Source organism: Abrus precatorius, unplaced genomic scaffold, assembly GCF_003935025.1.
Source record: "Abrus precatorius isolate BTA unplaced genomic scaffold, Abrus_2018 Scaffold11, whole genome shotgun sequence".
Classification (NCBI taxonomy): Eukaryota; Viridiplantae; Streptophyta; class Magnoliopsida; order Fabales; family Fabaceae; genus Abrus; species Abrus precatorius.
Genome location: NW_020874303.1, coordinates 7481759 through 7506413, shown reverse-complemented (window position 1 = coordinate 7506413; position 24655 = coordinate 7481759). Strand labels below are relative to the sequence as shown.

Here is a 24655-nt window from a genome sequence, read left to right as displayed (position 1 = left end):
ATTCAAGCCCTTTATCTGTTTTATTGTTCTCATCTCTGTTCTGCTCCATTTTGTATTTGAGTTAAAATCGCTTCAAAAGGGGTTGTTAGTACTGGCCAACTACAGCTCCCAGAGTAAGGACATCTGTTCGATGACATTGTGAAGGTTCAATGAAAATTCTTCCAAACGGTACTAAATTGTGTTTACCGCTTTAAGCGTTACTTGGCTGGAACAAATAAAAATGATGAGCCTTGCAAAGTTGTCCCTAAAGAAGTGAATAAGTAGATTTTGGAGATTGTGACTAGCTTGCTAAAAAATCAGCTAACAAAGAGGAGTCTATAGGAATTGCTGAAATGATAAAAAAAATAATAATAATGAAGTGGTTGAAGTTGAGGTTATTGACTGGAAACATTTTCAAGAAAAGGAGTTAGTTCGCAAATCGTAAGGCAGAATAAATAGCATGTTAAGAAGCGTAAGAATTGACCTAAAAGAAAAAAAAGCGTATAAGAAAGGATGCATGCAATTGCAAAGTTTTTCCACAACAATGCCATACCATGCAATGTGCCAAGGAATGAAAAATTTTCTGTTATGTGAAGTACTTCAAGCAAGAAATGTGATTGAAAATGAATTTTATTGAACATATATTTGTAAAATCGTTATAACTAATGGGTGGACTGACGAGGAGGACCATAATTTCTTGATGAACCCCAAAGGTACAGTATTTTTAAAGTCTATTTGATTCATCCCACGTTGGTAAAACGGCAGACAACCTATTTAAGACGCTTGATGAAGCAGTGGAAGAGGCCGGTGAGAAAAAAGTAATGCAATCTTTAATGACAGTTTACGATTTGCAATTCACTTCCTTTCCGATTCCAGTTAAAATCCCAATATCAACTCTATTGTAGATAGAATTTTCACCCCTCCAGCAATTTGTTGTATTAATCAGAATGTATCCAACTAGAATGTAAAAAAATGGCCCATGCACATAATGCACATCAGATGGGGAAAGCAAGAGACAGATGACCGAATTTGGAATGGGCATAAAGCAAGAAACTACATGGATGTGGGCCATAGCCTGCTACAGAATACATTGCATACAAATGCCCATTGAACACCAACCCAACATTAAAATCATCTCAATGAACCCAATCCGATACTAATCCATCACTACCATCCAAAAATATGAGAAACAAAGTTACAGCAGATAAACTTCTCCGACACTATCAGGATTGTTAGAAGGTTAAACATCAGCGCACCCTTGAAAAATATGAGAGCAAATTATATTCCTCAACTATTGGTTATGAATCATTGGTTCGGACATTTTCATTATGAAAGGCCAACTTAGAGTTTAAGCATGCAACTTAAAGATACTGAGTTCCTGATCACCAATAGTAGCCTCAAAATTATAAAAACCAAGCACATAAAAGAACAATGAGGTCTTCAGAGACGAATAGGTATAGGGCTTCCTTTCATTTCTTTAGGTTCAGATGCGACTCAAACATTTACCAAGAACTTGCAAGTGACCATGTCTGAACAAGCTGATTTCGAGACATATGCATTGTATATTAATAACAAGTACCACCCCTCAATGCAAGCACCAAGTGAAGTACAGAACCACCCTCAATGTTGTACTCTTTAGCTGTTTTGTCATCAGCAAGCTGCTTACCAGCATATATGAGTCTGCAGCAAGTGGCAACAGTTGTAAGATTCTAATGTTTCCAATAGAATATAAGTCCATTTTATAAAATAAAACAAGGATCAAAATTCGCTGAAGAAGTAATTCAATTGAAAAGAATGAGAATCAAAATTCACTGGTACTCTTGAATATTAAGAAAATCAAATACAACTGCTGTACAACATAAGCAATTAGGCATATTTCATAATTTATGGATCATAACCGGACGTATCATGCATGTATCAGTATCTGATGAGTCCAACACTGATAGTTAGGCAAATTTCAAGTATCCTGGTTTGATAGGGCAGATACATCAATGACAATAACAGAGAAGGAAGGCGGTGGCAGCAAGCAGCAATTGCAACCTAGCTTACCCAATTAGAGTTTTATTTTGTTTCTTTTGTTTGTTTTATTTTGTTTCTTTTATAATAGGTTAGATTTATATTCAGTAGAATGCTTTAACTGATTAAGGTTCTATAATTTTAGATCTCTTTCCTTTGTTACTCAAGATTCTATCATTCAGGACCTCTTTCCTTTGTTAGCAGTCATTAAAAAGGCTGTCAATATACCATGAAGGACATATTATTATTCTGAGTTTTATGGAACAAATGGCTACCCAACATCGTGCCTAAGAGGAGATGGAAGAACTTGCCATCATGATTTGGAGGCATGGAAATAGATGAGTTCAGAATAGTGCAGAAGGACAAGCCAATGGTAGTGAAGACTGCACTTGGTGTTTGGAGGACAAATCTGATTGTAGCCAGGGGGGCCCATGGTATCAACATACTATAAAATAGAATTTCTTACTTATGATGAGCATTGGTAATCCCTAAGGTTTGCTGAAATGATGTGAGAGATTCTCCACCGAAGGATGCTGAAGTAGAGGCCTGGCTGCTTTTCATCTACTGGGTGAGGTGCAACAATGTTTGATCAGATGGAGTAAGAGGAGCCAGAAATGAACTGGAGGATATAATGAAGAACTGTCATGTAAAATTTGGGCCACCTGAGTCTCACTCACTAACCTTGAACAGGCTGGGTCTGCACCAATTCCAGTTGTTACAAGCCAGGTGTATGGGAATTCTTAGAACATAGGATTGACATCAGCCAGGAACTTCTGAATTGCAATGAATATAGCACATGAATTTTCACAAACAATGGATTTCTCTGAGAACACTAAACCTCACAAACCAACATTAGTTGGCCTACCTCCAAAACCAACAGCAATTGTGTTATCACCTCCACCCCAACAAGTGTTCTAACACAAAAGGAGTAGTTGGGAGAAGCAGCAGGGTAGGCTCTTCTACTCAATTTGTAAAAGGATGGCAATGGAACTGTGTTATAATTATAATGAATCCAGTTGATAGGACACAAATGTGGATGGTTATTTTAGATTAAGGTTTTAGATTCCAGAAGTGAATAAAAGGAAGGTATTCTGGCCATTCTTAAGATTTCTATGCATGCCATCAATGGGATCTAAGATTCTCATATCATGCAATTGCAAGAAGAGAGGTCAGAAGATACTTTTTTAGCGCTAGCAGATTCAGGCTGACACAACTTTCTGTGTGAAAGATTAATACCAAATTTCAGACTGAACTGTGGAGATGACTAGGGCTGCAGATTGACAAATGGAGAATGTGTACCTAGCAAGGGCATTTGTAAGTATGTACTGTTTCTGGATGCAAATAACATCTTCCAAGCTGACTTCTATATTATTCCATTAGCAGGGTTTGAAGTGATTTGAGGAGTAAAATGATACAGCACTCTTGGTCTGATTTTGTAAGACGTTAATTCCTTGACCAGTTTGTATTAAATGGGAAAGAGAAGCTGTGGCAAGGACAACCTCTAGAGACAAAACCACAGCTTGGTTTGGTGCAAGGGCACAATTCAATTGCAGTAGTCTACGATAAATTACTCATTAAATTTACAGACTTGTTCAACAAACCTGCTGCCTTGCCCCCTAGCAACGAGTGTGACCATCACTTACATCTCATACAAAGGTTGGGACCAATCATTGTAAGACCTTACCAGATCCAACCCACATTTTCAAAAGGATGAGATTGAGAAGCAATGTCCTATGCTACAAGGGATCATTTAGCCTTGTAGATACCCTGTCTTCTTGGACAAGAAGCATGATGGTTCCTGGCATTCTATGTTGGTTACCATGAGCTCAACATTAGCACTGTTCAAGATAAGATGGATTCATGTGGTGGATCAGCTACTGGAAGAACTATATATTACACAACATTTAACATGTTAGATTTGTAATATGGCTAACATCAAATCAGTATGACACCATTAGATGTGGAGAAGTCATCCTTTAGAACCCAGCATGGACACTTTGAATTTCTAGTCACGCCACCGTATGGACGTACTAATGCCCCTTTTGACTTTTCAGAGTTTGATGAATAATGTTTTCTGACCTGATTTGAATAAGTTTGTTTTGGTCTTCTTTGATGACACATTAATTTTATGGCAAAACATGAGTTGAACACATGCATCATATGAGATTAGTTTTTGAACTCTTTAAGAGCTAACATTTTCTTAAAGATGTCAGAAGTGTCTTTTTGGAAAGTTGTAAGTAGCCTATCTCAAGCATGTCATCCATGGTGCTGGAGTGGAATTTGATGTGAGGAAAATTATGGGTATGTGGCCACTCCCTTAACTAGTCTCTTGAAGGGCTTTCCAATGGTATGCAGAAGCTGACATAAGTAGACACCTGGGATGTCAATATTAGAGAAGGAAGGTAGCAGCAGTAGACATGGCCAGGATTCAACTGAATATAAGTCTAATATTGCCATGTCAATAGAATCCTTTAATTGATCGAGGTCCTATAATTTTAAATCTCTTTTCATTGTTAGTCAAGATCCTATTATTTACTATCTCTTTTTTTGTTATTTGTACTAGTATTCTTTAAAAAGGCTGTCATTATTCAATGAACAGCAACATTTAGTTAGTTTTGGAACGGGCTCTGTGAAGGATGAGTCTGCTTCTCCCAATTCACTATATAGCACGAGAAGGATTCTACTGTGTCCAGACCTGTGACTAGGTCCTACACTAAGGCACATAACACAATGACAAGAACCAAACTATGCCCTACTACCAATAATTTGCTAATTCAACTAGGGAACAAATTAATGCATAAATATAGATGAATTCTGTTGAAGTCTCACATTAACTATAGATGTGGTCAAATAAGAGCTCATAAAGGTTAAAGCAATCCTCACGTTAAGAGTTAGCTTTTGGGGTTGAGTTAAGTCTTAGTCCAAATTTAAGACATTCCAAACATTTGTTAGAATATATGCTAAACTAGACTTATGGAGCTTTTGTTGCCTAACCTTTTCTTGGGCTTCTCCTTTGTTTAAAAGGAGAAGTTGAGCCAAATGTAATTTATAAAAGCTCTTAAAAATAAAAGTAGTTTTTTTAAAAACAAGAAAACAAAAACACAAAAAACGAACCTCTATAAAAGCTGAATCAACTTTTAAAGAGAAGTTCAAAAAAGTTAGACCAAACACTCCTGTTACTGTCCAGGAATCATATTATAAAGTGTATAGACAGATAAAAAGAACTAAGTGATATATGAATTTAAGGAGAGAAAAAAAAATAATAAGGCCATATATTTTTCCACTTTCTATCATTTTATTATTGACAATAGTACATGTAAACCTAGTTTTCTACACCATGTGGAACATGCATGTATCCATCTAAGAGTTAAATCATGTAAATTGAATTAACAAAGGCTTTTCTTTTAAGCCCAATTAGTATGAGTAAAGAAGAAAAGAGAAAACCTCTGCTGCACGGGTGGAATTCCCTCTTTTTCTTCAACACGCTCCTTGATCCGGTCAATTGTATCAGTTGGTTCAATGTCAATTTCAATTTCTTTTCCAGTTAGAGTCTTCACTTTAATCATGGTACCTCCCCTAAGCCTCAACACCAAGTGAAGCGTTGATTCCTTTTGTATGTTATAATCAGCAAGAGTGCGACCATCTTCCAGCTGCTTCCCAGCAAAAATCAACCTTTGCTGGTCCGGAGGGATACCTTCCTTGTCCTACAAACACATATTCCACCAGTAGTTGTTAGGAATTAATGAAGCAAAAGGCAAATGACAACTATTGCAATACATGTTTCTGAAGTATTTTCAGTCCCATTATGCAAGCTTATCAGGAGAGAGAGAGCTAGCAAAGGTAAAGGTGTAAAGCTTGAGCCTACAGAATTGTAACTGTTTGTGGCCAGTGAGTGGAAGGATGAAAAAGACAAGGCTGGAAGAGAGGACTGTGGGTGTAAATCTTCCAATGAAAATAATCTTTGGAGGTCATGTGAAAATACTACTATCTCCAACAGTAAAATAGGTTACAACAACAACAGTCAAGCATCCCACTAAGTGAATTAGCTATTAAACTCGATCAAAAATCAAATTCTTGCTGATAAGTCCAATACCAATACATAAAGGCCAAAATAAATATAAAAGGTCCAAAGTCCAATAAACAAAACCCAAAGATCAAGTCCTAACCTACGCTTAAAAATGCAAAAGCAGGCAATTTGAAATGTAATTTTATAATAAATTCCAGTTATTCAATCATGAGCATGAAATTTTTATGATCAAGTTTATCCATGCATATATAGGCAGAGATGCGGAGACTGAAAGAAAAGCTAGCTCTATCACAATTGAAGCTAACTTAATATCTGTCTTCCAGTAAGCGTATTCGTATCAATCAATCTCTTATCGACAGCTATCTAGTGTTTTTCTCTAGATAAATAAACTGAAGCTAGGGCTTAAAACACTGAAAAAAAAAAGAAGAAGCTTAAAACATTTCTCTGGCAACAAAACCTGAAAAAAATCACACTAAACATGCATATAAGTATCCGTCGACTCTGGTTTCTCCATAGAGCATATAATTAAACTTATAACCTTTTAAATTTCTTAGAAACCCTAAAAATGAAAGAGGAAGCGGAGCAACATATTAGAAATAGCGAGAACCAATAAACCAGTGAAGCAAAAACCTTAACCCTGACTGGATGAAATCAGAGAGTGAGAGAGAGAACCTGGATCTTGGCTTTGACGTTGTCGATGGTGTCGCTGGTCTCGACCTCGAGAGTGATGGTTTTTCCTGTCAAAGTCTTAACGAAGATCTGCATCTTGTCGTTGACGGAGAGCGAGAGAGAGAGAGAGAGAAAAGCGAAGAGAGTGAGTGAAAGGAAAGAGTAATTGCAGGTCGTAAGTTGTAAGCAATGTGGTTATGCGAAGGGAATTTGGGGAAGACTGGAGATTGGTTGCAAAGCAAAGTTCAATCACAATGACAGTAGTAAGTGTTTTCCTATTCTCCTCTCCTCCATAATGAATTGCACCTGTAATAGCCGGTTTTTTCTTATTTCTATTTTTACAATTTTATTATCATCTTAATATTTTTATTTTATAAATAAATAATATATGTACTCTCTTATTTATATTTAAGTTTTCAGACTTTTTTATTTTATAAATTTGACACTAATTTACTTTTTTTCTAAATTTATTCTCATTGAATACTACTTTTATTTTATTTGTGTAAAAAAAATTAAGATCACATTAAGTATTATATTTTACTAATATTTTTATAAAAAATATTAAAAATTCAAGTACACAAACTAATATATTTTTATTAAAAATTATTATAAATATATATTTTTTTATAAATTTACTATTTTTGAGTATTTAAGGTAAATTTTAAAAATTGATATTTATAAAGCTCATAAAATATTTATATTATTTAAATAGTTTAAAAGTCAAGATAAAATTATTAATAAAAAATAAATTTATAAATTTAACAGTTAATTTTAATAAAATAATTAAATTTTTTATTTATACAATTTCGTATCTTTCAAATAGATAAATAGTGATAAAAATAGTATATTGATAATATATTTAACTATGTGCCATAATTATTTATCCTATTTATAACCTCCTTCATCAAATAGTGAGTTTGTGAAAAATCAAAAAATAAAAAATATAACAAGTAGAATTTTTTGATAGAATTTAAATAAGGTTATCTTAGTTACGGCACATTAAAAATACATATCATTTAAAGATTTTTTATTATTTGTGTGGGACCTTAGATAATAAAAGAAAACAAATGAAAGAATATTTATTATTTTGAAAATATTAAAGATATTTAATATTTTCTTCATTTGGTAATTTAAAAATTTATAAAAAAAAATCATATTATTTATTTTTAAAAATTTAAATAAATTATTAATTTCTAAAAATATTATGATCGGATTCCTTGTTTTGAGTTTTATAAAAAAAAAATCAATTTTAGTACTATGTTTATAGACCAAATTTTTTTAATAAAGATGAAAATTTAAATAAAAAATTTATAACATTTTAAGAATTAAATATATATTTAATCTTTTAAAATATATTAAATTTTAATTTTAAAATCTAATATTTTCAAATTATTTATTATAATTGTCATGTGATTCCATCAAAAAAAATTCACACATGACACAAAATAACAAATACCAGCATTTGAATGTGTATTAAAATTAATATATATATATTTACATATTTTTTATTATAAAATTTTATTTTTTATTTGAATAATTTTTAAAAAATTATTTTTATTATAAATATTTAATTCATTAAAATTATTTTTAAATAAATTTTTATTTTTAATAAAATACTTTCGTGCAGTGTATAAATTAAAAACATTAGTATATATATATATATATATATATATATCATAATATTAAAATTTAATATATGTTTGAAGCATAAAAAATTTAATCCTATATTTAATATTAATAATTTTTTTTTAAATTTAAATTTAAAGCTTTAAACCATTTAAAATATAATTTCTTTAATAATAATAATAATATATTAAATTTTACTTTAATATTTTAATATATATTATATACTTTTTAATTTATTTAACAATCTAAGGGATTTAATCTACATATAAATTTAAATTTATTAACCTATTTACAGATAAGCTTGTAAACTTATTAAAGCAATATTTGTAAATAAAATCTCATATTTTATATTGTAAAAGTTTATAAAAAATAAATAAAATATTAAGAATACGTTAAGTGTAAACCTTATAAACTTTCGTTTTCGTTCAAACTTCCACCAAAAGTTCAAATCATAATTCACTATTTAATTCTGTGTATTAAAAATTTATAAACCTAAATTAAATATAAAAATAATAAATAATAACGTTAAAATAAATACATATATATAATTATATAAAGTAAATATAAACACTAATTTTGAGTCTGGGGTGCCGACACAGTTCTCTGTACTTACCCTTCGAAAACAAATAATTGCAATGAATCTTTACACTAAAATACAAAAGCTTATTCAAATGGGCCTTTCTAGGGCCGATTTTCATTGTCTGGATCTTTAAGGTGTGCCTTCACAATGTTCATTATGCTTTTCTATTATGCTCAAATTCATTAAAACTTCTATGAAGTGATGGTACAATGACGAGACAAGAGATGACCAAAGATTATTTGCTGTAAGAAAAACAATAGCCTTCTTTTAAGAGGATGATTTTGTTTTTATGTTTTATTTGTATGTTTTAGTAAGTGTAATTACATTATCTAATAAAATAGATAAAAATGTTGTTTTAGAACTGCAAATAATAGTATAGCACAAAATAATGGTATGCATTGTCTTCAAAATTAAATAATGCTAAGCTTATGTTTGTAATTATATTAACTAGTGTTCTTATGAAAGTTAAAAAAAATATTACCAAAAAAATATTATTAATACGCAACTCTCTTGAAATTTTAATACAATTTAACAAAAATATTAATAAAAATTTTACTTTTGATTCTTTAACTGGTATCTTTAATTAGTTAAGAAGATAACAAATAATTAGTTGGTAAAAATATATTTTTTGTAATTTTTTATTATATTTATAAGCTTTGTTGACATAAATTACTAAAAAAATTGAGTCTTATTTACTCTTAATCATTGGTTCATAAAAAACATATTTGTTAAAGTGGTATTAAAAGTATTATTGATCTAGTCAAACATTTGCAAGCAACCCAACATTCAAACTAACTTTATTTTTAACTAACTTGAGACATTTTAACAAACTTAAACTTTGTACATTAGATGTTTAATTTTTAACATGAGATGAGTATTAAGATATCTCACATCAATTAAAATAAATTCTGTCTAAGATTTGGGTAGTCTTCTTCATTTGAGTTAGTTTTTGAAAGTGTGTTAGATTTACTTTATATTATAAGTAATAGGATATAACTATAAACTCTAGTAACATTCTAATTTATTGTTCATACTTTAACAATATTCTACTTTAAAACAATCATATAGAAAGCTGAACAAACACAGCTAAAATTATATAATCAAAGTCCATATCAAACACTTCATAATATAACCAAAATCTCTTGATTGAACAATTATAGGATGACTTGCTATGTTTTCTCATTCAATGTCTTTTGATATTTATATTATACATGACTCGTTGTTCGTGCTTGTCATTTATTTTAAATGGTAGCACAGAAGTTTCTTTCTATCGTTTAATAGTTGTGTTATCTTAAAGTCTTAATCCTTTCTAATTATAAAAAAAATACTTCTAATGTTTCACATAATAAAAAAAATTACAAAGATAATCCTTGTGTAATTAAGTATTAACTACATAAACATTTTTTAAATTATCTAAACAAAAGGTTTAATAGGTAGAAAAAGATAGAACAAAGAGTCCTTTGTCATGAAAAAGGTAAAAAGATGGAACAAAAATATAAGTGAGAAAATGATAAGAAGATGGGAATGAGATAGAAAGTATAAAGGACAAAAGCAAGTGAGAAAAAGAAAAATAAACTTAAAAAAGGATTAATAGATTTATTTGAAATAAAATCAACAAAGAATTAAAACAGTGATGCTTTTGTTAGTGAAAGAAAATTGTTAAATCTTAAAATTCTAAAAAAAAAAAACATAAATGAGGAAAAATAAATAAGAAAAAGTAAAAAATAAAACATATACCCTCTCAGAAGAATATCACTAAGAAAAAATGTGATGTTTACAGACTAAAATTTAAGTTTAAGTTTAATTTAAATAAAATTCTACATAATTTTTTATAAAAAAAAAAAATTTCATGTCATAAACAACTTATACTCTTTAAATAATTTTTTTTAGATTAGAGAAACATAAAGTAATTATAACTTATAAAAAGAATTTGATTGATTTTACTACTTAATTTTCTCTTCTATAAATATTTATTTATGAGTTTATCTAAACAAATTATTATTATTTCATTTTCAAAAAATTAAGAGCATCACTAAACTTGTTTTAGTCTTTTAAAATAGTAAACATTAAATATATTAGTTCTTGAAAATTTAAAAATATCATGTTAGTGTTTGATATTTGTCTTTGTCTATCATTTTATTCCTTCAAGCCATCATCATTAACATATAATAATAAAATGTTGACATGTCACATTAAGTGAGACATATGATTTATTGTACGGTAAAAACAATATTGTATAAGATATGATATACTTTTTTTTAGTATTTTAGTCCTTGAGATTATCACATATTAAATATTTTAGTCCTTATTTCTTAAAATTCTTCATTTACTCATCTATTTTCTTTTTCATCCTTTGAACACTACTATTGTTAGAAACTACTATTAGTCATTACTGCTTGAAACTCTTTCTTATCTATAGTTTTTAACCTCTAAAACTCTATTGTAAATTGTAATATCATAACATTTTCTCCTCTTCCTTCACGAAATACATCTTAGGATGAGACCTCACATGAAAGTACTATAATCCATTTTTACTCCTTTAATTCATAGCTAGATACTAAAATTGAATGTTAACACGAATCATAAAGATTATCAACCTTTTAACTTAGTCATATTTTTAGTTTTTACACTCTCAACTTCTTCCCTTCAACTTAAGCATGTATACCCTCATTGTTAAGTTTAGAAAACTTGATTTGGTGACATTAAAAGCTTCATTGAAACTTAAGGTAGAAACTTTATATAACTCTTGCTTATGCAATGAACCTTGAAACACTTCAAAAAACTTCTTTTAAGGAAAAGTTTGAAACTTTAATGTAACATTGTGTTAGAATTCACTCACTATAAGGCTAAGAGAGATTTCAATTTTAGAAATATTAGAGAACGAGTGAAAAAGCATTATATCCATAAAAAATTTAAAATATAGAACCTTGAAACTATCTATTACAAATGGCGGAGGATGCAAACAATGGTCAACAATAATAAATTTTTATGATAGTAGTGTTAGTAAGAAAGAAAAAAATAGATAAATTAAAATATTTAAAAAAATAAAGACTAAAATATAATGAAAAATTACAATTTCATTAATTAAAATGTTAAAAAAATATATTACATCATCATATACGACATTATTTTTATTATATAATAAATTATATATGCCGTTACATATCAACGTTATGTCAATTAAAAAGAATTAATGTATTATATAAATATTTTTAAATGTTTAAATTTTGAAATATATAGTAAAAAGAAAATATAAAACGAAAAAGTTGATATGAAGAATCCTGGTACTAAAAGGAATTACACTTGGACAATTTGACTGGTACACGAAAGTTGTTGAGGAAAATTTGCATCCGCTTTGCTTTTTCAGGAAATGCATAAATTTCCATTCTTGTAGGAAAATGTCTCTACCTCAATCTTCAACTATTTTTATAAAATATGCAATTTCATAACCCTTGAAAGTACATTCAACCGTGTTTACTGTGTATCAATCCCTATAGCACATCTTTTCTTTTCATTTTTTATTTTATGATTTTGGCTAACGTTGTACTTCAATTTTAATGAGCTATTTCTTGTGTAAAAATCTGTTTTATCATATAAATATAAATGAAGAATCCGAAGCCTAGGCTTAACTTTATTGGTAAGATTATTCTTCATTTTCGAGGGGGTCCAACAAAGCAAGATTATTCACACTCTTTAATATTAAAGTGTTTCAAAATAGGTTACGCAATTTGACCAAAAGATTTTGACTAGTCCAACTTTATCACATATATGATATACTGGACCTAAACAGTTTGCTTTCAAAGGTATTTAAATGGGCTCGCTTGGGAAACCCAACACAAACAGTTGAATAATGCCTAAGTTTAAACCTGCCCATCATTTAATACTTTCACAGATTTACATTTTTACTTAAAACTTTTATTTTAATCAAACTGGGTGCGTTTAGCTAGGATTATGGCCATAATTAACTGAAAATTAAGCTTCAGATTTAGATACAGTATAAAGACTACTGACATATATGAATCTAACGACCTTACCATGATGGGGAGGATTTGAAGCCATTAAATGTGCAGTTTCGTAGTTTTATGGTTCATCTTAAATACCTCACCTCACTCCAATCTATGAAAGCAAGGTACACCCAGAAAAAGGCCTATCCATTGCTTTTATTTTTTTTAAAAAACGTATATATAAAATCATAAAAGGCATTAAATTTGATAATTTAATGTTTACCAAAGAAAGAAGGAAAGCATTAAGTTTGTAACATAAATGTTACCCAACCACATTAAGACCCTTCATATTTTTCTTCTTTTCTTTGTTTTCCTCATTTCCTCTATCCCAAGTGCAATTATTTTTCCTCATATTAAATGTTGCATTTAAAACTTGATGGCTCATCTTAAATACTTACACCTTCCTGGGCATGAAGGCACCAAATACACCAGATAAATTTTTTTTTTAAATTATGGTTATGCTAGAAAGGATCTTAATTCTATTAATTAAGAAATTAATTAGTATAAAATATTAAAAATTACGACAAGGCTTTGGTGATAATAGTTTACATAAAAAATTACTTTTACTTTTTTAAAAACTGTTTTCTTATTTTTCTGTTTCATTAATTTTTTCGTTTCAAGCCATTAATTGTACACCTTTGATTTCTCTCTCTGCAGTTCAGCTCGTATTCTGTGTTTTATCCTTTTTAATAAACACCTTTTTTTTTTCAGGGACCATTTAATAAACAATTTGACCAAGCAAACTAAATATACGTAGGTTGGAAAATGTTGAGGGACATTACAAAGTTGTTCTTTTAATATTTTGTTTTTATTTATTTTTACATTTATAATTTCAGTATACTAATAATAATATTATTATCTGTATAATAGCCTTTATTTTTACCTATTTTTAAAATATTTTACATACTTATTATAAATGAAAGACAAAATAATAGATATCATATTAAAAAGTTAATTTTTTTTAACATAGACAAAGAAAGTATATAATCATTTATATTTTTATTTCTCTGTTATTCTTTTAAGCAGACATAAAAAGTAAAATAGTATATTATGTTAACAAAAATCTTATTTTTATGTTATATAAATTATATCTTTAGCTTTAGATATTACTGCCTAAAAGTTATTTTGAAACTTATCACCTTAACGTGTTATTGAAATGGATAAGGATAACAAAAATTATCTGCTTATTTAAATGAGTAAAACAAATATTGATAAAAAAATATATTTTTTTCTTAATTATAAAATAAATTTAATCCATAATTTTTTAAACTTTTTATCATATTATCTTTTTCTTAGCATCAAATTATTTATTATTTTAAAATTTTATATTACAAAAAAAATTATGATGAAAAAACATTGATTACATGATATGTTTTATTTTTTAATATAAACATTTCGTTATATTTATATATTATTTGGATTTATAACCAAATATTCGTATAAATATAAAAATTAATTTATAATTAGGTATTCACTTATATATATCAAATATATATTTTTAAACCTTTTTTGTGTCAAAGGTAACGAATGACAACTCAATAAGTAAATAAAAGATTTAGGTAACAACATTAAGATACTGTTTATTAAATTTTTTAAGTTAATAAATAAAAATATTAAAAATCATGTTGAGAATATATTAAAAGTAAATCGTGTCACACTTTTTCAATATTTTTAATAAATATTCTTATATCATTATTTAGCATTATTTATTTATTTATTTATTTATTAATTTAAAGTTTAAAATAACATTTACTGTTATTATTATCATTAATAATAAAATCCTATCTCTTTTTGTATTTATAATAAATGAGAAATAAAATAATAAATATTATATCGAGAAGCTAAAAAATTTATTTATAATGCATAATACTAATATTATATCCTAAAATAGGGTGGAATAAGTGAAAAAATCTGTTTAATAGTAAGAAATGTCTATTCTCAAACTTATTGTAACTTTTAATTTATATATATATATTAATATAATTATGAATGAGAATAGAGAATTTTAGGCAAAAGTCACTTATCAGGAAGTTCTCCCTCTCTCTTCTACTCTCTCTCTCTTCCATTGTTTTTGTTTTATCATTTTTTTTTCTATTTTTGTTTTATCATTTTTAAATTGCGTGGGAAGAAAAATTCATTCGCACAACTCCTCCGGCTATTTTTAACTCTCAACGTTTTTCATATTATATTTAAAAAATATTAGTCTTTTATCTAAAATAATTTATAGTTTTAAAAGTATATATTATTCTTATATATTTACTCTTTATTATTGATTTTTTAACTTGTTAATACTTACTAAAATACTAAAATTTACCTTTAATTTTAAAAATGAACTTGAAATATGGTTATTAATTAAAAAAATACATTATCAATTTCTTACTGTAAATGATTTAATTGAAATGGTTTTATAAAAAAAGATTAAAAAAAATGTCATATTTTAAGATATTGGTCACACGTGTTTGATTTTAATTCTTTAATTTTGGGTAGATATATTTATAAATAAAATTAAAAACTATCTAATCAATTAAAAATATGAAAAAAAAAAGTGTTCAATAAGTAGGAATATTTATAGGAATACAGTATAGTAAGATTTAATATTATGCTTTTTAAATTGGAGAGTGCAGTATAAGCTTAAAGAGTAATAATGTTATACCAGGTTAACCGGTTAAACATCAGCAAATATATTCATTTAATAAAAGAGTTGTTAATTATTTAATATTATAAATATTTTTATAAATTTATAATATATTTAGTTTTAATTAATTTTAATAAATTAGTTATTATCACTGAACACATAGATCAAATGACATATTTTTTTAACTTAATTTATGATGTTAAATTCGAGTTTTAATAAATATATTTGTGTTAAATATGTAAAAAAAAAGAAGAGTTTTTCTGTCCAAATTATATAAAAAATTAATATTTTTTTGTATAAAGTAAGAATGTAAAAGAAAATATTAATAAAAAAATTAAGAATTATTTTATGATTGATAAAAAATACAAGTAAATTTTTTTTTGTAAGAAGTATTTATCATATTAAAAATAAAAAAAATATTTAAGCAGGTACATGCTTTTATATGAATTAAATTCATTTTAAGAAAATTAGTAATTACTATGAAAGAAAATTTTTCTTTATCTAAAATAAATAAGAGTTTAGGTAAAATTTTAATAAATAATTTTAATAATAATAAATATTTTTAAAAATTATAAATGGTTGAAATAAATCAAAATTCTAAAGGTGGGTAACAATTTAAAACGGAAGGAGTAATTAAAAATGTTTAATAAGATATATTTAATTCTTTTAATTAGTGCTAGCTAGTAAAACCCTAATAAAATACTTTAAAGATACTGATTAAAGAATAATTAATATAATATATTAATTATTCTTAATTATTTAATTGAGTTGCTTAATGGGTTTTTATGAACACTAAATAAGAATATAGAAATAATTGTTATAAGAAAATAACAAAATACTAAATAAGGAAAGAAAAGTTATTCAATATTTGCATTAAATTTTGAAATTAAAATAATTTAGGGGTTTTGTTTTGGAAGTTTTTTTCATCATTGTGTATCTTTTCTAATACTCAAAAGAAGTAAATATCAAATAATTTTTCATTTTTAAATAATATTTTTATTTTACATATTAAATAGTGGCATAATTATGCTTAAAAATATTAAATATGACAATCTCTCTAATTTAAACATAGGTCAGTGAAAATTTATTGAAAATAAAGGTAGTGAGTTTTCCTATTCATGTTTTGTTTCTTAAGACTGTTGAAAATAAGTTTAGTATATCTTATTTTTTCATAGGAACTATATAATATTTTCTGAAAATGCTTCAATCTCATGTTTAATTTAAATGTTACTTTTAAAAAACATTAAGAATTATTTCAAAACTATTTATTAATTCTTTTTAATCTCTATGATTTATTTATATAGAGATTAAAACTTAAGGATTATTTCAAAATTAAATTAAAACTTATGTTTATATAGTATTCGAGAAGTATTTGAGAACGATAGTTTTTTTAGAAATATTTATAATAAACATGAGAATTTAATATTTTCAACTTAAATTTTTTTGAGAAATTTAAAAGAATTTTCTTATTAAATATAAAAAATAAATTTTTTATTAAAAATAACCAAAAAATAAATTAATGTTAAATATTAATTTTTTAATAAAGCACACACATGTGTATAGAGTAAAAATACAATAAATAAAAAATAATTTTTAATGAAAAATAATTTTAACTCTTTGTAATAAATAAATAATTAATATTAATTGCCCTTGTCACACCATTATCTCTGACTTTGTTTAGTCGAGATTATTTAAAAAATTCATCCAAACTCGGCTACGGGGTGTCATGATATATGGACACTTTGCATGCTTTTAATGTTCAATTATTAATGGTTATTCTATTAAATTCATTTTTTAAGTGAAAAATTCAAATATAAACCATCCAATGATAAATATTTTTAAAATAAATCAAAATTATAAAACGAAGTTAACAAATTGTAATCTGGAATGAAAAAAGTTGGCCATGTTATTTGATACTTGAATATAAATATGAAAATTTATTTACTGTATTATTTTCCATTCCTTGGAAAGATGATTGTCAAAACCATAAATGCTTTATAAAAAGTATGAAATGTGGAGCTTTTGGCCATGTCCTTCTGCCTAACCAGTCTTTTTAATTTGCATCCAAACTTGTTCATTAAAACAATCTCAATGTTTAATGCCGCTTGGTTAGGTAAAGATGAAGAAGAAGAGCATTCTTCCTTTCTTCTTTTATCTCTTATTCTTTAAAACCTGTGACAGTTTGAAATATTTATTTAATGGCAACCTTCTACTGTGTAACTTGTGGCAACCTACGTCTTCATTTTAGTAACACACACAACCAATTAATATAGCCATTTCATCGTATGGATTTAATATTTTAAAGGTTTGTCTGTAATACAAACAAGCTTCAACCTAAAACCAATGGCTCTGTATCCGTCAAATTAAGGCTGGTAGGTTGGGTTGGGATACGTCATTTAGGGAAATTTTTTATTTAAATTAATTAAATGAGGTTGAGTTTTTTGTTACAAAATTTTATACCCAGCTTAAATCAAGTTTTACAGCCATAAAATCACTTATTACATTAGTTATAAACTAATTAATTTAAATACAGTTGATTTTAAGTGTTCTACATCAATTATAGAGAATTGATTTACAAAGTATAGATTTTTTTATATAACTAAGATGTCATGAGGTTGGTATTTATTGTATTCAAAATTATAAGTAGAAGTTTAAGAACGTAAAAAAAAGTGTAAAAGAATTTGTATTTTTTGTTGAATTTGTAAACAAAGATACATAATGTTCATCAATGTTGTATAAAAATAAATAGATTAATAAAGACAAAAACACAAAACAAAACATTTGCGCTTTTTATAAGTCTATATATAAAAATTATATAATGTCTACTAATATCGTACCAAAATAAATAAGTTGATGAAAACAAAAACACATAATAAGCTAAATATATTCATTATTGTCATACTTAATTTGAAGTGAGATTATTGTTTGTGATTGGTATACTAAGAAATACAAATAAAAGCTACTTTTTCAATTACTTTTAACATTAGTTATTAAGTAATATATCTTAAAAAAAATTTATTATTTTAAAAAATTTCACCATTTATTAGATCGATTAATTATTAAATAATTTATATATCTTTTGTAGAATGTTTTACATCTATTTTTTTAAAATTTAATAGTCAAAGTCAAACATATCTATTTAAATAGTTAAAAAAGAATATTAAAATATATGAGAGAAAAACAACATTTTTAAAATATAATAAATTTTCTTTTAAATTGAAATGTATTTGAATATATTTACATATATATATTCCTCTAAATTCTTATTTTGATCCCTAAAAAAAGTATTAGAAACTTTAGTCTTTACAACAATAGATTATTGAAGTGACATTTATAATTAATTACATAGCAAAAATAACATTATATGTAATATAGTATATATTTTATTTTATTTGAGTTCTTAAAATTGACGGACATTTTAGTTACTAAGATCATCGCAGGTAGTCAGATAGACATTCTAGTCTCTGATTCTAAAAACTTTTCATTTATCCATATTTTTTATTCTTCATTCTTTATCATTAGAAACTACTCTTACTATATTGCAAAACTCTTGACTCGAATATAATGAAATAAGTGACCTTGTTGTTGGCAATACTTCTCTACCTTAGACATACTTCACAAAAAAAAGAAGCACAAGAATAAATAAAAGTTTATGAGTAATATCATTAGAGTTATGAATTTGGCTATGCTTTCTTGCTAGTATTGCCAGTAATTGGTGGATTCTACATTACACAGCCTAAGTTTATCTTGTATTGTTAATTTGGAAGAAGGAAATGAGAGGACAATAATTTAGAGACATACAAAAAAAAAAGATGAAATATTGATAAATTAAAGAATTTAATTTTGAGTATCTTGTAAAATTATTATCTAGAATTTAAAAGAAAACATTAATTAGGATGTGGGTAACAATATTAGCAAGTAGTGATTTTGTCGCCAACAAAAAAATTCATATGGTAGCCAATGAAGTAATTTGTGGTGATTAAAAATAAAGAAAAAGAAAAAGAATAATAGATAGAGAAAATATTTTAAGAATTAGAGACTAAAATATATATTGGTGATAGTTTTAAAAATTAAAATGCTAGACAGGTAAATTTATATAGATTAAAATAAAAAAAACATATATTATATTATATATGATGTCATTTTTATCATATAATAATTATACATGTCACTTAACTCGATATGTTAGTATTTTATTATTATTTATTAACAATAACTAGGTTTAAAGACAAAAATGTTGAGAAAAATAAAAGTTAAAAATTAATATAATATTTTTTAAAATTTTAAAAACTAAAATACCCTTAAAGTTCAAAATTAGGGTTTAGTTTAAATTTAAATATACTGATATAACATACTGCAATAATTAGTAAGCAACCTTTGTAGCTTATTGTAGTGGAAGGAGTTAATCCTCACATATAGTGACAAAGCATATTTCGAATTCCATTTGAAAAGCGGTTCTCACATTTATTGTCTATGAGGCATGAGAAATATTGCTACTTGTAAAGATTTTTTTAAATTATTCAAAAAAGATAACTATTTTGTGCGTTACATAAATTTTAACTTTTTAAATAAAATTTCAAAGAAAAGTAATATATATATATATATATATATATATAAAAGAAAAATATGTATAATAAATTTAAATAAAATATTATATTATAATTTTGTTTTTTATGATTAAGTAAATTTAAATTTTTTCTTCTAATTTTTTTGAATTTAGTCAAAGTCTATTTTAAATTTTACATTTTTTTTTACTCAATTCCTTTGAACTTTGTTTCGTCTTTTGATATAACTAAACTTTTTAAATAATAGTATTTGGACAATTTTTTTATATGAAAAGTTTTACGTATTTCATAATAAATCATCTTCAACCAAAACTTATAAATTATGATTAAATTTTTTTAATTGGTTATTAATTATTATTATTTTTTAATTTCTTATCTAGTTTAATTTAGATCACGCACATAAATATAGTAGATAAGTCTATTATTAGAGATTTTTTTATATATATAAAAATTTGAAATCAAAATTTTATTTAAACGATACCGAGCGCTGATCATTCGAACTAACCTTCGTTAGTTTTATTAATTGATTTTAACTAATTATTTTTTCTATTTTTTATTATACATATTTAATAATTAAGTATTAATTTGTAATCATCAATCAAATCTCATATATTTATAATTTTATTTATTAATTACCTTTATTATAAACTAATATCTAGTCCAAACACAAACAATTATCTAAATCAGGAAAAATTTAAAAATAAATAAAGTTTTCAAAAAATCTTAACACACACCAAATTTAGAGGACTAAATTATTTTCTAAATTTTTAAGTAAATAGAAATTATTAATACATTAATTTTTAATAATTTGCAAGAATATTATTCTATTAAATATTTGAATTCTAAACAGAGAAAGTAATTTAAAAAATATTAAATGTTTTTTTTTCATATATATAAAAATAAATGAGATGCCATATTTAGTTAGACGCGTGATGCCTTTTCAATTTAAAATGAATCTTAAATTTCTTATGAGATTTTATTATTTTGATGAATTATCGAATTTATCATTCATCAATGTCTTTCATTTTCTCACTCAATTTACTGAATTTACTCTCATTAATTTCAAAATTAATAAAATTAAAGTTATGCACATATTAATCACAAGAACTAATATTAATTTAATTAGTATTAATATCTTATTGTTGTTATTATCTTTTGTAAAGTATGTATACAATATTTATGACTATTGCCTTACTGGAAATTTGTAATTACATACCATAATAATTATTAATATTATTGTGTACATCTTTTTTTGGTGTAATGTTATTTATTAGTATACATAGAGAATTGTAAATTTTTCTTATGGAAGTTTAAAATTAGGTATATAAGATTTGTAAATCGAAGCAAATAATGTTACATATAACACATAGTTAGATATCTAAGATACTATATTGAATGTAAGAATCGTACGTATCTAGATAACTTTTGTCCACATATCTCATGTCTTAACATATATGAGTTACGAACATCAAACGCTTACAATCTGATTTAACAAAAAAGCGAGCAACATAGAAACACCAAAAGATGGAGATGTAGTATAATAATGGTGATTGTATGGTGCTTTTGATTAGGGTGAGAATTAACATGAAACAAGAAGAGGAGCAAACAATTGGTGGAGCCTGGTGCCCAAGTATGGTTTCCTTGATCTCTTACGTGTCAAAGCTGTATTCTACCAAAATTTATTGAGAGGTTGATAATACAAATCTAACGTCATGCATCCGCAGGGTCCAAAGTTCATTTATGAGCTTCAAACCATTAAAAGTTAGAGACCCATTTTGAAAAAATAAAAATAAAGAAAATTAATTATAGAATAAATACAAAAAACATTATGTCATTATGGCCATTCTTTAATTCTCGTGATAATTATATTACCCGAAAATCGAAAGAAGATAAATAAATGGTTTAAATTAATAAAAATATTACCGGATTAAGGCACCAAGATTTGTCTACTACTATTCCCTGCATTAAATGCTCCCATTACTTACATGCCACCCTTTTCTTGAATTCTCTTCCCACTCCTCCACTACCCATTAATTAATACCCCTCTACATTAAATGAAACAATTAATCAAATTTTAATCAAATTCATTTTAAATTTCAAAACCACGATAACAAAACCAGAAAAGTGTATTTAATGGAATTTAATTAAATTCAATGACACATCTTTCTTTCAATTTTTTTATTTTTTTATTATTTTTTTTCTCTTCTCTCTTTTGTCTTTTAATTTTACTGTAACGTACCATCATCTATCTTTATTGGCATATATAAATCTCTCACAGTCACACACATGAAGGAACACACCCATTTGGTCTCTCATCTTTCTCCCTCTCTCTCTCTCTCTCTCTCTCTCTCTCTCTCTCTCTCTCTCTCTCTTGTTTCTCTCTCCAAAAGCTTTTTGATAACACACAGCAATGGCTGCTGAGGTTAGCTCTCTGATTCGGGTTATGGGTGGTGGCTACAAGGAGGAGCAGCATCGAACGGTGGCAAATGAATCGCATGGTGAGAAATCAACGGCTCTGATTACAAGGGATTTGCTTGGTGGGTCATCAATTGAATCGCAGGAATTGGACCTCGATTTGCAGGTGCCCAGTGGCTGGGAGAAGCGCCTCGACCTTCAGGTTTGTTAAATTTTTCTGGGTGTTTTCCGTTTGTTTCCCAGGAAAATAAAAATTCAATTTTTTTTCTTCTTTGGAAAAATTCTACTGGGAAAACTCTAATCTTAAGAATCAGAAATTCTCTTCGTTGGTGTCGCGATTATTTTTTTATCTGTGTTTTTTCAATGAAAAACTAAAGATGGAATGAATCATTTTATTTTGTTTCATTTTTTTAAGTTTTTTTTTTTTTGTTCTGTTTTTTTTTCTGGTCGAGGTTGGTGGTGTAAAATTATTTTACTGGTTTTTTTTTTTCATTTTGATGATTTATCTTAACGAAAATAGATTTATGTGTTTTATTGAATGGTTGATTTGGAGGTTTAGTGGTTTGTTTTCGTGGTCTTGCAATTGGTTGCTGAGAAACTTGGGGATAAGGGAGTTGTTATTAAGAATAAAAAAAAAGAAGCTAAAATCTATATTTTTATCATATTATTTTTATTTTCTTTTTTGGCGAGTTTAAACTTTTGCCTTTTAATGTAACAGCAGGCCTGCAATTACTCAATTTTCGTTCCTTTGTACCTTTGTATTTATGTCTCATAAAGCCGATTTTAAAGGCTTCTGATTTCTGATATCTAAGCAAATAATACACCGCTTCTATGATGTCATATCTGAGGTTCTCTCCCATGGCATCATGCCCTTCTTAACAAATTTCATTCTGTGATATCCCTTTCAATTAATTTACTTTGCTTCTTATCTTATATAATTTTTTTAACTTCAATACAAATTTACTATATACAGACACATTCAAACAATTCATCTTATGTTACTTGGAGCATATTTGAATTTACTTTTTAAGGAGCATAGATTCGTATTTACTTTAATATATTTTTAAAAGATATAATCAATTGAAACTTTTAGATCATAGGAAAAGTTTATTTGTTTTTTGGTATAATTTTGATGGATATGTAATAGTGATTTTTTATGTTGTTGAAATTTGATAATGGTTGCAGTCAGGGAAAGTGTATATCCAAAGGTGCAACACATTAGGCACACCACCTATGGCTGAAAACAAAAATAATGTGAAGCCAGGAGGACAAAAACTTCAGGACCTAAATTTCCCATCATCTCCATCACCGAATGTGCTATTGAACCTTTTTGATGAAACAAGCCTTGACCTGAAGCTGGTTTCATCTTCATTACCATCAAGCAATTACCAAAGTGTATGCACTCTTGACAAGGTGAAGTCAGCACTTGAGAGGGCAGAGAAAGAGCCAATTAGAAAGCGCACATCATTCTTGAAGTCACCACTTTCAGCATCTTCACCCTCTTATTCCTCTTCCTCATCATCAATGAGAGAAACCCAAGAAGAAGAAAGTGAAGAGAAGATTTCATCACCAATGGCTGCAGGGTGCCCTGGTTGTTTATCATATGTGTTGATCATGAAGAACAATCCTAAGTGTCCTAGGTGTAACTCTGTTGTTCCTCTTCCATCTATGAAGAAACCTAGGATTGACCTCAATATATCAATTTAAGTTATGAGGGTAATTAGTAATTGCCTCCATTTTTAATATAATTTGTTATTATTTTTTTCACGTTTTTGTAAATGGAATGATAGATAAATTTAGGGTATTTAAGGATAGGATCATTTGTTAAGCGATATTGGCCAGGGTTTATGTATATTAAAATTCTGCCTTTTTACTAGGAAAGCTAATAGAAAATTCTGAAATTTCTGCACTTGTTTTTCCCTCTATCTTTCTCCACTTCTTATTGTTTCATCTGCAAAATTATTTTTAGTTATTTAAAAAATAATAATGATATTTCGATTTAAATTTGCATTAATTGAATGTACTAAGTTTTACTAAATATGGATGGATAGTTGGATTCAAAAGTAGCCATTATTGTCATTTATATGCATCTGATCAACATATATACTTTAATTATTTTTTATACTGTTTAAATCAAAA

At 26.7% G+C, this 24655-nt stretch overlaps 2 protein-coding genes across 4 annotated transcripts; one reads left to right on the top strand and one right to left on the bottom strand.

Annotated features, from left to right (window-relative positions):
• Positions 1–897: 897 nt before the first annotated feature.
• LOC113853741 (ubiquitin-NEDD8-like protein RUB2) lies at positions 898–6973 on the bottom strand. Its single transcript, XM_027484324.1, has 3 exons — positions 6695–6973; positions 5440–5699; positions 898–1659 (listed from the first exon to the last, which is right to left on the bottom strand). Exons 1-3 carry the CDS (start codon positions 6785–6787, stop codon positions 1545–1547), a joined length of 468 nt encoding a protein of 155 aa, XP_027340125.1. The 5' UTR covers positions 6788–6973; the 3' UTR covers positions 898–1544.
• Positions 6974–22361: 15388 nt separating this feature from the next.
• LOC113855016 lies at positions 22362–24416 on the top strand. Of its 3 annotated transcripts, none has more exons than XM_027486432.1 (3): positions 22362–22420; positions 22457–22718; positions 23702–24416. In XM_027486432.1, the coding sequence occupies exons 2-3, from the start codon at positions 22512–22514 to the stop codon at positions 24221–24223; spliced, it is 729 nt and encodes a 242-aa protein (XP_027342233.1). In that variant the 5' UTR covers positions 22362–22420; positions 22457–22511; the 3' UTR covers positions 24224–24416. The 3 variants fall into 3 exon arrangements, with proteins under 3 accessions (XP_027342233.1, XP_027342235.1, XP_027342234.1); XM_027486434.1 differs by lacking the exon at positions 22362–22420 and having other exon boundaries at positions 22446–22718; positions 23702–23975; positions 24048–24392; XM_027486433.1 differs by lacking the exon at positions 22362–22420 and having other exon boundaries at positions 22446–22718; positions 23702–23991; positions 24046–24392.
• The last annotated feature ends 239 nt before the right edge of the window (positions 24417–24655 follow it).

Excerpts from the sequence above, each read along its gene's own strand:
- LOC113855016 (XM_027486432.1), top strand. The coding sequence starts at position 22,512 with ATGGCTGCTGAGGTTAGCTCTCTGATTCGGGTTATGGGTGGTGGCTAC. Across the intron at positions 22,719-23,701 it reads AGAAGCGCCTCGACCTTCAG|TCAGGGAAAGTGTATATCCA; the intron begins GTTTGTTAAATT and ends TAATGGTTGCAG.
- LOC113853741 (XM_027484324.1), bottom strand. The coding sequence starts at position 6,787 with ATGCAGATCTTCGTTAAGACTTTGACAGGAAAAACCATCACTCTCGAG. Across the intron at positions 5,700-6,694 it reads ACGTCAAAGCCAAGATCCAG|GACAAGGAAGGTATCCCTCC; the intron begins GTTCTCTCTCTC and ends ATGTGTTTGTAG. Across the intron at positions 1,660-5,439 it reads ATTCCACCCGTGCAGCAGAG|ACTCATATATGCTGGTAAGC; the intron begins GTTTTCTCTTTT and ends CACTTGCTGCAG.